Source organism: Thamnophis elegans, chromosome 13, assembly GCF_009769535.1.
Source record: "Thamnophis elegans isolate rThaEle1 chromosome 13, rThaEle1.pri, whole genome shotgun sequence".
Lineage (NCBI taxonomy): Eukaryota > Metazoa > Chordata > Lepidosauria > Squamata > Colubridae > Thamnophis > Thamnophis elegans.
In genome coordinates, this window is record NC_045553.1 from 1,138,688 (window position 1) to 1,155,188 (window position 16,501).

Here is a 16,501-nt window from a genome sequence, read left to right on the forward strand (position 1 = left end):
GGGGGAGCATTGGGGAAAGGGGGAGCATTGATCAAAGGGGGTTCCGTCCAGAAAGGGGGAGCATTGGAAAAAGGGGGAGCATTGGAGAAAGGGGGATCACTGCAGAAAAAGGGGGAGCATTGGAGAAAGGGATCACTGCAGAAAAAGGGGGAGCATTGGGGAAAGGGGGAGCATTGGGGAAAGGGGGAGCATTGGGGAAAGGGGGATCATTGGGGAAAGGGGGAGCATTGATCAAAGGGGGTTCCGTCCAGAAAGGGGGAGCATTGGGGAAAGGGGGGGGTTCCCCGTGGAAGCCCGGATCAGCCCCCTCTCCCAGCTCCCCTCTGCACGTGCTCAGAGGCCGAGTGCAAGGGGGAAGGGGGGGGGAAGGGTCGGGGGCGCGCGCGCGTGCCCGGGGCAGCAGCAGCAGCCGCCGCCGCCGCCGCCGGAGGAAGCAGAAGGGAGGGAAGCGGTTCCGGGGCTGGGCGAGCGATCGAGGCCGAGGCGGGCAAGGCAGCCTCCTCCTCCTCCTCCTCCTGCTGGCCCTCCGCTCCGCCCCGCGGCCGGATCCCTCCGCGGGCCTCCTCGCCATGGCGCTGAAGCCGTCTCCGCAGCCCTCGCCGTCCCCGCCGCCGCCGCCCGGACCCTCCGCACCCGCCGCCGCCGCCGCCGCGACGCCCCCGCAGCCTCCGCAGCAGCAGCCGCCGCCGCCGCAGCCCCCGGCCGCCCCGGCTCCCCCGGGCGGGCGCAAGGCGGGCGGGGCGGCCCCGGGAGCGCGGCCTTCGCTGGGCAGGTGGGTGCCGGACGGGGGTCGCTCGCCCTGCGGGCCCCGCTGCGTCCCTGGCCGGAGAGGCCGCCGCTGCCCTTCACGGCCGGCCGGGAGGGAAGGGAGGAGAAGGAGGGGAGGGCAGCGCCGCGGCCTGCTCTGCCGCAGGGACCGGGAGGGGGGGGGAGGACGGGACCCCCCCCACCCACACAGCCCCCCCCCACCTGGGAGGGGAGGGGGCTCCCCTGGGCTGAGCGGCTGGGTCTCAATCCCCCCCCCCCAAATAATGCCAGCCTGGCCATGGGCCCTGCATGCCCCCCTCCACCCCCACCCCCCCCCCGCTGGGCATCAACAAAAGGTGGGGAGGGGGCTGCAATGGGGAAAGGCAAGGTATTTCTCCCCCCCCCCCCGCCCGCCTAGGCCTCTGGAGGGGGGGAGGAAGGGGGGCGCCTCCCTTATCGTCCTTCCCCCCCCTCGTCCCCCCTTTGCAAGGCCGCGCAGGAGACTTTTTTGGGGGGGGGAATTCTTGTGGTTTTGCAAGGGTGGAGAGAAATCACTGGTGGGGGGGGTTTCTTTCTCTCGCTTTGGCCTCCCAAATTGCAGCCGGGTTAGCTAAGCTGCTGCTGGGGCTCAGGGAGGGGGCTGGGGTGGGGGTCTCTGCCAGCCTCCCTCCCTCCTTCCCTCCCTCCTTCAGGGGCTTCTAAGGGAGAGGAGAAAAGTTCTTGCAAGATCCAACCCTGGTTTGATTCTCTCCCCCCCCCCCCAACTCGAGATTCCCCCAGATTGGATCTGGCAACCCTATCCCCGAATATCCCAACGTTTGCCTTCGTGCGGCAGAAAAAAGTTCTAGTTGCAGATCCAGAAGGTTCAAGCTTTTTTGGGGGGGTGGGATGGGGGTGCGGGTCTCCCCAAAGCCCTTGATGGACGGGGGGGGTCTCGATCGCTGGGGGCGGGGGGGGGGAGCCTGTTGCCGTTTTTTTTCCAGGGGGGGGCAGACAGCTGTTGAGACGACTACCCTACACCCTCAAATGCCTTTTTCGGCTTATGCAACGCTGTAGTTAGTATGAATGGACGGTATACGGTTACCCCCCCCCCCCCCGGCAAAAGCAAAGCGCTCTTCTGCTTTTTCTATTCCGAGGCCGGTTCTCGTATTTGGAACGTGGCTATAAATTCAGCCTCTTTAGACCTCCGGAGTAAAAAAAAAAATCTGAAGGGAAGAAAGGTAGGATGCGTCCGTCTTTCCTCCGAATGGGAATCGAGGCTCGGATTTTGCACCAAATTTTTTTTCCCCCCCTCTCTAGTTTCTGTGGCTGGTGAGTTTGCACGGATCCCTCTTCTCCCTTACACAGAGTCCCTTTTTTATGTAAGCTCATTAGCAGAGAGACGGACAAGCAGGAGGAACGCTTTTGTAAATCTGCCGGCCGAGGGCTCCTTCCGCCCCGTGAGCCTTAGAGTGACCTGGGGGAGCCCATTAATCCCCTGGGAATGTCAACCCTAAGGCAGAGATGTCCCATAGGTGCTTTTTCAGGAGGCAACTGGACTTTTCTTATTTATTTTTTTCTTTGGAGGCCTTCCCATCCTAAAAGCTTCTTCAGCTCCGACAGGATAGTCAGGAAGGGAAGGATTGATATTCCTTGCAGGCAGCTGGCTAGTTGCATCCTTTGAGAGGGTCGTTGAGGCCGCTGGGAGCCTTATCCGTGTCCTTGAAACGGTTCCTAGTCTGGAGTTTTTTCCCCCCTGGAGATCTGTTCCTACTCCCACAACCACTCCAAGGGGGTCCCTCCCAAATTGTTCAGCTAAAAGTCTGTAGAGACTCCCAATCCATGATCTGGACTGCTGAGAATCTCTCTACAGACTCCTAGGATACAGAGGGAAGACCAGCGAGGTGAGTGGATGGGCAGCGGGGACAAGCAGGAAAATCACGAGGCCTCTTAAGCATTTCTGAATGGAGCTCGGATTCTCCTGTAAAGATGGGACTTTGCACCCTCCCAAGACATCCCCCCCCAAATGCTCCGGATTTCCTTCCTGTCCAGTTTCAAACTCAGTTTGACGTCGCATCTCCCGGAGCTGAAAGGCACCAGGAATGTCTTTGCTAGAGGACGCGGTTTGCCCATATGTTAAGGAAGAAGGACGGTCCGTTGGTGATCGGCCTGCTTGGGGCCTAGCCCTCCCCCCCCTTATGTCCGACATGTCCAAGGACCGCTTGGGAATGCTTCTCTGCTCCCCCAATTGGGTTGGGCTCCAAGCCTCCTGAGATGTGGCTCAATCCTTCTTGGCTTCGTGTTAAGACCGTTGGGGGGGTCAGGGTTGAATTGCTATCTTGCAGCTGACATCAAAAGTTAACTTTAAGGCCTGAAAAGCAAAATTCTTCCCTTCTTATCATGGAGGCTCCGGTTCAGGTTTAGCATTGCGGATTTTTAAAAGGGTAAAATTGGTGCCTGATTAATAGAACTTCCATTTTGGCTGTCATGCGTTGGGTTGGAAGCCCCCGTGCGTGGGTGGTAGGTAGGCCTATCTGGTCATGTTTGGGAAACTTTTGAGAGTTTTTATATTGCAGGCTATTTATTTATTTTTTTAAAAAATCCCTCTCTGGAGCATGGAAATCTGGTGCGCTCTGAGAGATAAATAGTCCAAAAACTATATACAGTCCTCTGAGAAATGGGACTTGATAAAAACCATCCTTGTTTTATTACCAAAAGCATTTTCGTTTCTCTTCTGTTCCTCTAATCCAGACTTTCTCAACCTGGGGGCAACTTTTAAGAGGTGTGGACTTCAACTCCCAGAATTCCTGGCTAGCCAGGAATTCTGGGAGTTGAAGTCCACACCTCTTAAAGGTTGGGAAACTCTACTAATCTAATTTACAAGAATGCCCTTTTCAGTAAAGCAAGGATAGAGTAGGGAAAAAACCCTCCAAAGCCATATAATTACGACTTTGGAGAAATATTTCATATAAAGTTCAAGAAAGGATTAAGATAGGCCTCGACTTACAACGGTCCATTCAGTGACCGTTAGAACAGCACTGGGGAAAAAAATGACTCGCGACCATTTTTCACACTTACGACCTTTGTCGCCTTCCATGTGGTCGGAATTCAGGTGTTGACTCATACTTACAACGGTTGCAGTGACTTCTCCCAAGCCAAGTCAACGGGGAAGCCAGATTCACTTAACAACCGAACACCTGCAGTGATTCACTTGACGGCGGGGGCAAGGAAGGTCGTAAAACGGGGCAAACTCACTTGAGAAATGGCTCGTTTTAACAATAGGAATTTTGGGGCTAGATTTTGGTCGTAAGTGGAGGAATGCCTGTAGCAATCTCAGTGTCCTTAACTGTTTGGGGCCTGAGAGTCATTAAAAAGGGGGGTGGGATTTATATCCATGTAAAGGGCTGTGGTGGCTGAGTGGCTAAGATGCTGAGCTTGTTGATCAGAAAGGTCGGCATTTCGGCGGTTCGAATCCCCAGCGCCGCGTAACGGAGGGAGCTCCCATGACTTGTCCCAGCTTCTGCCAACCTAGCAGTTCGAAAGCAGGTAAAAAATGCAGGTAGAAAAATAGGAGCCACCTTTGATGGGAAGGGAACAGCCTTCCGTGCGCCTTCGGCGTTGAGTCATGCCGGCCACATGACCACGGAAACGTCTTCGGACAGCGCTGGCTCTTCGGCTTTGGAAGGGAGAGGCGCACCGCCCCCTAGAGTCGGGAGCGACTAGCACAGATGTACGAGGGGAACCTTTACCTTAGATGAGACTTGTGGCCAGCCAAAAAGGCTTAGACCAATAAACTCAGTTCAAAGGATACATTTGATTTTATTTTTTGGCCTTAGTGAAGCTGGGAGAAAACAGGAAAATACGCACGGAAGCTGAATTTGAAGGCAGCCCCAATGATGGATGAAACAAACACTTCCGTTGTGTATCAAGAACTTAAAAGAGAAGAATCGGCCCGCCTTCATTTGAAAGGGATTCTGTAAATATTTACAGGGCTCCAAAGAGCTCCTTATCCAGCAAAGCCATTTTATGAAGGGACAGGAGCTGAAGGGAGCTTGTGGCTCATAAAAGCCTCATGCCTTAACATTTCATCGGCAAAGGTGCCACCAGGATCCTAGGCCAGGGGTTGGCAACCTGCAGCTCTGGAGCCGCATGTGGCTCTTTCATCCCTCTGCTGCGGCTCCCTGTTGCCGGTCAGTTCCACAGTTGATAGGGCTTTCGGTTAGGGCAGGTAGAGGAAAAAGGACGCCACGCTAGGAGGAGACTCTATGGTGGGGGAACTGGACTTCCGGTCGGCAGAGGAAAAAGGATGGTGCGCTAGGAGGAGACTCTATGGTGGGGGAACTGGACTTCCGGTCGGCAGAGGAAAAAGGATGCTGCGCTAGGAGGAGACTCTATGGTGGGGGAACTGGACTTCCGGTCGGCAGAGGAAAAAGGATGGTGCGCTAGGAGGAGACTCTATGGTGGGGGAACTGGACTTCCGGTCGGCAGAGGAAAAAGGATGGTGCGCTAGGAGGAGACTCTATGGTGGGGGAACTGGACTTCCGGTCGGCAGAGGAAAAAGGATGGTGCGCTAGGAGGAGACTCTATGGTGGGGGAACTGGACTTCCGGTCGGCAGAGGAAAAAGGATGCTGCGCTAGGAGGAGACTCTATGGTGGGGGAACTGGACTTCCGGTCGGCAGAGGAAAAAGGATGCTGCGCTAGGAGGAGACTCTATGGTGGGGGAACTGGACTTCCGGTCGGCAGAGGAAAAAGGATGCTGCGCTAGGAGGAGACTCTATGGTGTGGGGGGAACCGGACTTCCGGGAGGGCTTCCAGTTAGGATCTTTGTGGCTCTTTGAGTGTTTAAGGCTGCCCCTGTCCTAGACCCACCTGGCTTTCCTCCGGCAATTGCAACCAAACTCCCGTTTTATGATGTACGATGGGCCTTCTACCCGCCCCTCTGCTAGAAACTCCAGGGTGCAAATTCCCAGAGTCCACTGGACAATATTTATTGCTCTGGCCGGCATCTCAGGCCTGCGGGCAGGATAACCTTAGGTTTCCTTAAGGAGGGCCCAGATTGTTGGGGGCAAGAGGCTGACTCTGCAAACCGCTTGAGAGGGCTGTAAAAGCACTGTGAAGCGGTATATAAGTCTTAAGTGGGAAGGAGGGAAGGAGAGAGGGGAAGGAAGGAAGGAGAGGAGAGAGGGAGGGAGGGAGGAAGGAAGAGGCAAGAGGCCGACTCTGTAAACCGCTTAGAGAGGGATGTAAAAGCACTGGGAAGCGGTATATAAGTCTTAAGTGGGAAGGAAGGAAGGAGAGATGGGAAGGAAGGAGAGGGAGGGAGGAAGAGGCTGACTCGGCAAACCGCTTAGAGAGGGCTGTAAAAGCACTGAAGCGGTATATAAGTCTTAAGTGGGAAGGAAGGAAGGAAGGAGAGAGGGAGGGAGGGAGGAAGGAAGAGGCAAGGGGCTGGCTCTGTAAACCGCTTAGGGCTGTAAAGGACTGTGAAGCGGTATATAAGTCTTAAGTGGGAAGGAGGGAAGGAGAGAGAGGAAGGAAGGAGAGGAGGGAGGGAGGGAGGAAGAGGCTGGCTCTGTAAACCGCTTAGAGAGGGCTGTAAAGGACTGTGAAGCGGTATATAAGTCTAAGGGCTATTGCTGTTAAGTAGCCCTGAGCATCATTCACCTACAAGCAGCCTCGGGTTTGGCTTCGGGTTCAAATCCTTTGCAAATGTGGAAGGGAATCCTTTTCAGCCCAAGAGACACATACAGGTGGTCCTTGACTTGCAACAGTGACCATTCAAAGTTACGGCGGTGCTGAAAAAAGTGACCAAGGACCATTTCCCACACTTACGACCTTTGCAGCACGGTCGCGTGATCAAAATTCAAACCCTTGGCAACAGCTTCATATTTATGACGGGTTGCCGTGTCCCTGGGGTAACGGGATCCCCCCCTTTTGCGACCTTCCGACAAGCCGCGTCCATGGGGAAGCCGCTTAACAACCGGGTTACCAACTTACCAGCCGCAGTGATTCACTTAGCAACTGCGGCAAGAAAGGTCGTAAAATGGGTCAAAGGTCGCTGAACAAATGTCTCGCTTTGCAACGTAAGTGTTGGGCTCAGTTGTGGTTGTAAGCCGAGGACTGTCTGCAACAGCGACGGAAGGTAAATGACGAAGGGATCCATATTCACCCACTTTCCCCATAAACCAAATGGGTCAGAAGTGACTTAGAACTTCATCACGAGGACAGAAGTTCTGTAAGCAAAACCATTGATCCATTTAAGCAGGTAGGTAGGCAGGTCATAGAGAGGTAGATATAAATAGAAGAGAGGGGGGAGGGATAGATGATATGGATGGAAGGAAGGAAGGAAGGAAGGATGGATGGATGGATGGATGGATGATAAGAGTGCGAGGATAGATGATATAGGATGGATGGATGATAGATGATATAGATGGATAGTTAGTTGGATGGATAATAGATGATGTATGGATGGATGATATATGATAGATAATATGGATGGAGAGAGAGGATAGATATAGGATGGATGATAGATGATATATGGATGGATGGATGATAGAGAGCAAGGATAGATGATATGGATGGATGGATAGAGAGATGACATGATATGGGTGGATGGATGATAGATATAGATGGATAGTTAGTTGGATGGATGATAGATGATGTATGGATGGATGATAGATGATAGATAATATGGATGGATGGATGGATGGATGATAGAGAGCAAGGATAGATGATATGGATGGATGGATAGAGAGATGACAGATGATATGGGTGGATGGATGATAGATGATATAGATGGATAGTTAGTTGGATGGATAATAGATGATGGATGGATGGATGATATATGATAGATAATATTGATGGATTGTGAGAGAGGATATAGGATGGATGATAGATGATGTATGGATGGATGATATATAATAGATAATATGGATGGATGGATGGATGGATGGATGGATGGATGATAGAGAGCAAGGATAGATGATATGGATGGATGGATGGATAGAGAGATGACATGATATGGATGGATGGATGATAGATGATATAGATGGATAGTTAGTTGGATGGATAATAGATGATGGATGGATGGATGATATATGATAGATAATATGGATGGATGGATGGAGAGAGGATATAGGATGGATGATAGATGATGTATGGATGGATGATATATGATAGATGATATGGATGGATGAATGGATGGATGGATGGATAGAGAGATGACAGATGATATGGATGGATGATAGATGATATAGATGGATGGATGGTTGGTTGGATGGATGATAATGTATGGATGGATGATAGAGAGATGATAGATGATATGGATGGATGATAGATGATGGATGGATGATAAAGAGAAAGAGATGATAGATGATATAGGTGGTTGGATGGATGGCTAGATGGATGAATGGATGATAGAGAGATGCTAGACGATATAGATGGATGGATGATAGATAGATAGATAGATGATAGATAGATAGATAGATAGATAGATAGATAGATAGATAGATAGATAGATAGATAGATGAGACAGAGAATAGGAACCACCTCACCTGTGACTTCTCTTGGATGCCTCTCTGAGTTTGGTTCAAGAGTGCGAAGAAGTTGGCAGGTCAACTGGTTGACTCCTCGAGCTAATATCACGGTTGTGCGAAAGGAGAATCCCGCAAGAAAGGATTGTGGGTGCCGCCCCCTCTGGTGTTTTGGTTCCAGGTAGTTGAGAATACACCACCGAGTTGTAGCAATAGCGCTTAGACTTATATACCGCTTTCCAGCCCTCTCTAAGCGGCTTACATATTATTGTGTTTCCCTGAAAATAAGACCGGGTCTTATTTTCTTTTGACCCCCGAAATAAGCGCTTGGCCTTGTTTTCAAGGAGGTCTTCTTATTTTTGAGGTGCAGGAGGCAGCAAGTGGGGTCACCTCATGGCTGCTGCTGTGTTGCAGTATTTTGGGGGGGATTATTTTGGGGGGAGGGATTATTTTAGCACATGCGCTCAAAAGCCCCGATTGGGCTTATTATCCGGAGAGGTCGTATTTTAAGGGAACTGTGTAGATGAGCGTTTCTCAACCTTGGCGACTTTAAGTCCCATGGACTTCAACTCCTAGAATTCCCCCAGCCAGCTCTGCTGGCTGGGGGATTCTGGGAGTTGAAGTCCACGGGACTTAAAGTCGCCAAGGTTGAGAAACACTGGTGTAGATATTCATGTCACACAGAATATGACGTACATATGGAAACACGAAGGTTTTTTTGCCCAACTACTGGTGTAAGGATTATTCTTTATATCATTCATGTTGTCTTGTATTCTTGTATGGAGTGCACCAGTAGAGGCCGAACCAGTTTTGTTGTTCGTGATGTACAACAACAATAAAGGCTTTGACTTTACAGAGTCAGCCTCTTGCCCCCCCCAACAATCCGGGTCCTCATTTTACCCACCTCACGAGGATGAAAGGCTGCGTCAACCTTCAGCCTGGTGAGATTTGAACTGCCAAATTGCAGGCAGCCAGCAGAAGCAGCCTGCAGTACCGCACTCTCACCACTGCGCCACCGTGGCTGCTACCCCTTCTCTGGTGGGCCACGAAGCACCTGCAGGAGCTGAAGCAAGCTGGCATCTTCACTTAGTGTCCGTCCCAGTTTGGCAGCTGGTCCAGGAACATGCCTGGTTCTTTTTCCTCCTGGTTGTAAATTGCTCCAAGGGGAGAAGGAAGGACTTGTGAGGCTGTGAGCACAATGGTATCTTTCCCCTTGGAAGGATGCCTGTGACAGTCATCTTACGGAGAGCCCATCCGACTCCTTGTTGGGCATTGGTTGAATGGTTCATAAAGTCGTCTGGATTCCATTTATTTTATTTTATTTATTTGTTTGTCAAACATGAAAAGGTATAATAAGTATAAACCTGGTGATGAACAATAGCAATAGCAATAGCAGTTAGATTTCTATACCACTTCATAGGGCTTTCAGCCCTCTCTAAGCGGTTTACAGAGTCAGCATATCGCCCCCACAGTCTGAGTCCTCATTTCACCCACCTCGGAAGGATGGAAGGCTGAGTCAACCCTGAGCCGGTGAGATTAGAACCGCCGAACTGCAGATAACAGCTGAAGTGGCCTTGCAGTACAGCACCCTAACCACTGCGCCACCTTGGCTCTTCAAAGGAATGAATACAAATAAATGGGGACAGTAGGACAGGGAGAGTAGGCACACTGGTGCGCTTATGCACACCCCCTTAACCGACCTCTTAGAAATGGGGTGAGGTCCACGGGGGACAGTTTGAGGTGGAAGCTATGGGGGGTTGTTGAGGACGTAACAACGGAGCCAGGCAGAGCATCCCAGGCGTTGACCTCTCTGTGGCTGAAGTCGTATTTTCTGCAATTGAGTTTGGAGCGGTTGACCTTGAGTTCGTATCGATTGTTTTGCCCGAGTGTTATTGAGGTTGAAGCTGAAGACGTTGTTGACCGGTAGGACGTTGTAGCAGACAATTTTGTGTACTACGCTTAGGTCAGACCCTAGGTAGTTCCAGGTTGTCCTGGCCCAAAATTTCGAGCCTGGTGGCCTAAGCGATTCTGTTGTGAGCAGAGGAGTGGAGGACTCTTCTCGTGAAATACCTCTGGACCCGCTCGGTTGCGTTAACACCTGACGCACGGTGCGGATTCCAGGCAGACGAGCTGCGGATTCCAGGCAGACGAGCTGCATTCGAGGATTGGTCCAGCAAAGGTCTATTCTCTGGGACTCCCCTAAGAGGAGATACCACCGGTCTCTTTGGTGGGAGGAGATCTGGGGAGCACAGCCGGCGACCCCTTTTTCCAAGCCCTGGTTTGAGCTAGAGGGTGAGCTAGAGGGTCTTCCAAGTGGCTGAGGGAGCCCCCTTGGAAATCCTGGGGTGGGAGCAGCTGCTCCATTAAGAGCCAGCCAGGGGGTGAAGCTCCCAGGACCCTCATTGGGTCCTGCTTGGAAGCTACAGGATCTGGACTTGGAGGTGGGCAGACCTGCTACCCCTTGGAGAGAATAAGTTGAGACTTTGAGAATCCTTGATTGGTTGGCACCTCTCCACACACCCCACACCCCGCCCCCAGCCTCTTTGGGTTATGGGAGAGAGGTGAAGGCCTCTGGGAGGAAAGGCGCCACCATGCCCCCCTCCCTCCTCTTCTTCCAAGGCTGAACAAGGGCTCCCAGTCACATGACTGAAATTTGAGTGTTTTGCTCCTGAATGTAATGCAAGGAGGAGGACCTGGTTGGCGGTAGAGGAACTTACACTGAGTAGTTTGTCTCCTCCCTGTACTAACATTTGGTCAGCAATTCCTATTCGCGCTGCTAACCAAAGCTTGTTTCTTGGACAAGCATAAATTGGGGGGGGGGGAGGGATGGTCATAGAGGGGTTTTAATGGAAAATTGGGGCGCTTCCTAGGCAGGAAACGGGGAGTTTTCGAGGGGTCCTTAAGGGAGCAGGGATGCATTGCATTAATTAGCAAGTTGCAAGTATTTCATTGGTCGTCAAATTGCTTTTAATACAGGGAGACAGAAGCATAAGCGTTTAATTGCTTGGGGGGGGGAAATGACTGCCAAATGCCCGTCCTCAAATCCATATATTGTGGGGGGGGGGGGAGAGAGAGCGCGAATCCCGATAGGAAAAGGAAGAGCCAAAAGCTTGAGCTCCTGTTGCATCTTCCAAGCGAAGGGAGTTGAACAGCCTGTTTTAGGTTGCCACATTCCTGGGCTTACGGGGACTACACTTCCCAGCATTCCAAGGGAACCTGGCCCCGGTGGTGGTGGTGGTGGTGATGAATACCGAGCATTGTTGTCCGGCAAATTGGGAGTGTCACGGTTGCTTGTTCCTGGTGCATCGAGAGAGAACCGCAGCGGGAGCCCCGGAGCTGTGCCGGGAGGCGGGTGGTTCTCTGCAGAGCATCGGCTGGGTTGCAAAGCATTGGGGCTTGCATTAACCCTGGGGGGGGGTGGGTGGGGGGGTTATTTTCATGCTTTTCAGCTGGCCCAATGCCACTCGGGAGGTCCGTTGTGCAACATGCACAGCCTCGCGTGGCGAGGAGGGAGGGAGGCAGATCAACTCCCTTTCACCTGCTGCTTTTTAAGGGGTGTTGTCAGAAAACGGGGGGGGGGGGGATCGCAAGCAAAAGCTCCCTTTGGCAGAGATTTTGGCTTCGTCCACGCCGAATCTGCCCCCGGGGTTTGCTCTCTTAAGAACCTCTTCCCAAGGAGAGAAGAAAGAGAAGAAAGGGGGGTAGGAAGGAGGGAGGGAAGGAGAGAAGGAAGGAGGGAAGGAAGGAGAGAAGGAGAGAAGAAAGGAGGGAAGGAAGGAGGGAATGTAGGAGAGAAGGAAGGGGGGAAGGAAGGAGGAAAGGAAGGAGAGAAGGAGAAAAGAAAGGAGGGAGGGAAGGAGAGAAGGAGGGAGGGAAGGAGAGAGGGAAGGAAGGAGAGAAGGAGAGAAGAAAGGAGGGAAGGAAGAAGAGAAGAAAGGAGGGAAGGAAGGAGGGAATGTAGGAGAGAAGGAAGGGGGAATGTAGGAGAGAAGGAAGGGGGAAAGGAAGGAGAGAAGGAGAAAAGAAAGGAGGGAAGGAAGGAGGGAAGGAGAGAAGGAGGGAGGGAAGGAAGGGGAGTAGGAGAGAAGAAATGAGGGAAGGAAAGAGGGAGGGAGGGAAGAAGAAGTAGGACCGTTGTAAGATAAGATGGATCTATGGGATGTTAAAAAAGCAATCTTCAAGTATATTGTCAACAGTAGGGAAAAATTGTTATAAATACATATTAATAACAGTTATGAGATCATATAATTGTGAATGTATATATGAAATTGATAAAATAAAATAAAAATTAAAAATTAAAAAAAAAAAACCAAGAACCTCTTCCCGTTAAAACTCAACCCGCCTTCCAAAAGTCCTGCATTTAATCATCTCTTCAGCTTTTCATCCCTGGGCTTGAACGAACAGTCTCGGCAATGATAATAACTCTTCAATTTGCTCTGATCTCACCCGGCTTTTTTTAAAAACAAATATTGTTATTTTTTTTTTAATTTCAGAGGGCGCACCAGTGGCAAAGGGCCCCCTCAACCCCCAGTAAGTACCTCCTTTCGTTTTTCTGCTTCTTTGACGCTTGTTGGTTGATTTTATTCTTTATAAAAGTCAAAAGTCAAGTGTGTTTGATTGATTAGAGCAATGGAAACTGCCTGTCTCCATTAAGAACCTCACCCCACTTAATGTCACAATACCCGTAGATGTGTCAGGGTCTCTACTGCACCTTCAAATTGTCACATGGAAATATTCCCAGAGATAATTATCTAGTAAAATTATTATTATCATCATCTTTGGTGAGATTCACAGCCTTTGGGGCTGGTTGGTAGCTCAACACCTCGAGTCCTAATCAAGGATCTAGGAACTGTTAAGGTAACGTCGGAGGATATAAGCTGTATTATTATTATTGTTGTTATTATTATTATTATTATTATTATTATTATTATTATTATTATTATACTTTATTCATTAAACATGAAACAGTCAACTGAACCTTCAAAAATGCATCACAAATACCATTGACTGGTGCTAATGGTTGATATGAGATGATGATGATGATGATTATTATTAATATTATTAATATTATTGATATTATTTGACCTCTGTGGGTTTTCGATGTTCTCTTGCCACAACATTGGTTTTTAAGAAACCCAGTTATATATAATTCCTCCTGTGGAGTCTTCTGAAGGTCTCTTCTCAATGTTCTGAATCCCCACGAATGGTTTAGACCAGGGTGTCCAAGACCTGTGGACTTCAACTCCCAGAATTCCTCAGGCAGCATGGAATTCTCCCCAGCCAAGAATTCTGGGAGTTGAAGTCCACAAAGTCCTCCAGGTTGGACATCCCTTGGCTTCAGCATTTTATGTTCTGAAATGTCTTGTTGGCAAGTCCAAGACTGTAAGGTGATACCCATGAGTAGGACATGTTGGAGAAAGACACTTTCCCCTCTGTTGGGTAGACAAGCTCCCTCCCTCCCCCCATCTCACCTGGTTTGGGCTCCCTGAAGGTAGATACCTCATAAAGTCTATTGGGGACCCCACGTTGGCTTGACCTTTGCCCCAGGAAGCAGTTGGGTTTAGAAATGCTCTACCAGCACCCGTAATGGAGGAATAATATATCTAGTCCTCTTATCATGCACCCTTTTTTTACTCTCCTGGGGTCAGCCAGAGAGACCCAGGCCAACCTCCTGCAGGTTTTGAGGGGTTAAGACCCAGCAAGATTAAGACCCAGCAAGGTGGCTCAGTGGCTAAGACTCTGAGCTTGTCGATCAGAAGATCGGCAGTTTGGCGGTTCGAATCCCTAGCGCCGCATAATGGAGTGAGCTCCCGTGACTTGTCCCAGCTTCTGCCAACTTAGCAGTTCGAAAGCATGTGAAAAATGCAAGTAGGAAAATAGGAACCACCTTTGGTGGGAAGGTGACGGCGTTCCGTGCGCCTTTGGCGTTGAGTCATGCCGGCCACATGACCACGGAGACGTCTTTGGACAGCGCTGGCTCTTTGGCTTTGAAACTGAGATGAGCACCATTGCCCCCTAGAGTCGGGAATGACTAGCACATGTGCGAGGGGAACCTTTACCTTAAGACCCAGTGAGCCAAAAGTCACATTTTAGCCACCTTCACTGAGTAATTTCCCCAGCACATTAATCGGTGATGTCACAAACCCCAGGCCACTTGAGTGTAAAGCAGGGGTAGATCCCCTCCCCATCCCTCCACCTTTAGCAGAGCAGCCTGGATCACATCCAGTCAGAGGACAGACAGACAGTCAAGCTGCTGAAAAGGAGCGAACGATAGGATGGAGTTTCCCTTCTTCTTCCTCTCTGCCGCACGAGAGTAACGTCCGGAGGGAGGGAGGGTGGGGAAAAATGGAAGACGGTCCCACTTTAGAACCTCTGACCACACGACAAGGACGGCTGTGCAAGCCCACCAGAAGCAGCTCCATGGGGGACATTTCCTCTTTGTCCATCCTGGGCGAACGAGGATCCGACGCTTGGAATGTACGTCCGTATGGGGTTCCGTTGAGTAGCAAAACCCTACGTTCCTACCCACCCACCCCCGAGAAGGCCGTAGACACGTTGACATGGTGGCGCGAGGTTCTAGGAAGCCTGAGAGTAGGCAGAGAGAGAGAGAGAGGTGGTTGGATTCTTGCGTTGAGGTGGTCCGAGCTCAAGAGGTCTCAAGACCTTTAGATGTTTCTGAAGGCCTCCTTCTCAATCTTCTGTGGTTCCCCGTGGATGGCTCAGACCAGGGCAACTTTTAAGACCTGTGGAATTCTGGGAGTTGAAGTCCAAAGGTCATCAAAGTTGGGCGTTCCCAACCTGAGTTATGGCTATGTTCCACTGGCGGATAAGCCAGTGTTTCTCAACCTTGTCAACTTGAAGATGTCTGGACTTCAACTCCCAGTGTCAACATGGCTATGTTCAACTGTCCGATAAGCCAGTGTTTCTCAACCTTGTCAACTTGAAGATGTCTGGACTTCCAACTCCCAGAATTCCCCAGCCAGCGAATGCTGGCTGGGGAATTCTGGGAGTTGAAGTCCAGACATCTTCAAGTTGACAAGGTTGAGAAACACTGCGATAAGCGGAGTTTCTCTCGATGGGTTAAGATTTTTCCCAGCCTTCCAGGTTTTTCTTGTCAGCCACGTATAGATCTCGCTGCCAATCCTTGTGCGTTGTGTGTGGTGTGTGCCGTTGTGCTCTTGATGTGTAGACCACACTCTCTTCTCTTCTTTCAGATCCCCTTTCAAGGCATATACGCAAACATGCGAATGGTTCACATACTCACGTCCGTTGTCGTAAGTTATGGCCACCTCTTTCCTTTGGCGATGCTTCGCTTTGCATTGGAAATGTCTGCATTCAGGAATCTAGCAATTTTGTTTGGGGAAGGGGTTGTGTGTGTCAGGGGGGTGGGCAATCTTCCAGTCTGCTCTCCTCCTTTATGCTTTCTTGCCTTGAGGCTGCCAAAGGTGTGTTTTGTTTTGTTATTTTAATTTCCTTTCCTGATGCCAAATTCAGTGTCGTCCCCCCCCCCCCCCCCCGATATCCTGCAGAGGAAAAAAGTCATTTATTTTTTGGGTTGGTTTGCCGTTGCAAAGAAAGAAAGGGGGGAAATTAGGGAGCCCCCCCAGATTCTATGCTGTGGTGTCCTTGTCGGAGTGAAGTGAAGTTTACTGGCCAAGAAGTAAGGCTGGGTAGTCCTCGACTTACAACGGTTCATTTAGCAACCAGTCAAAGTTATAAAGTCACGGAAAGAAGAACGGAGGGTTGATTTCCACCCTTAGGGCCAATGCAGCATCCCTCAGGGTCACACAGAGAGCCGAGGTGGCCCAGTGGTTAAATGCAGCACTGCAGGCCACTTCAGCTGACTGCTATCTGCAGTTCGGCTGTTCAAATCTCACCGGCTCAGGGTTGACTCAGCCTTCTATCCTTCCGAGGTGGGTGAAATGAGGACCCAGATTGTTGTTGGGGGCGATATGCTGACTCTGTAAACCGCTTAGAGAGGGCTGAAAGCCCTATGAAGCGGTATGTAAGTCTAACTGCTATTGCTATTGCTATCTATCTATCTATCTATCTATCTATCTATCTATCTATCTATCTATCTATCGGATTGTTGGGGGCAATATGCTGACTCTGTAAACCACTTAGAGAGGGCTGAGAGCCCTATGAAGCGGTATGTAAGTCTAACTGCTATGGCTATCTATCTATCTATCTATCTATCTATCTATCTATCTATCTATCTATCATCTATCTATCATCTATCTAT

The 16,501-nt window shown here is 50.4% G+C and overlaps 1 protein-coding gene across 5 annotated transcripts in view; it reads left to right on the forward strand.

Moving 5' to 3' along the window:
- Positions 1-709: 709 nt before the first annotated feature.
- ATXN2 (ataxin 2) overlaps positions 710-16,501 on the forward strand; it is a 50,061-nt gene continuing 34,269 nt past the window's right edge. For 3 of the 5 annotated variants that reach the window (XM_032229061.1, XM_032229062.1, XM_032229060.1), the window contains exons 1-3: positions 726-772; positions 12,753-12,789; positions 15,474-15,533. In XM_032229061.1, coding sequence (XP_032084952.1) covers positions 15,501-15,533 — 33 coding nt within the window. In that variant the 5' untranslated portion in view covers positions 726-772; positions 12,753-12,789; positions 15,474-15,500. Of the gene's footprint in view, positions 773-12,752; positions 12,790-15,473; positions 15,534-16,501 lie in introns of all 5 variants that reach the window. The other 2 variants (XM_032229063.1, XM_032229064.1) reach the window with 1 other exon arrangement.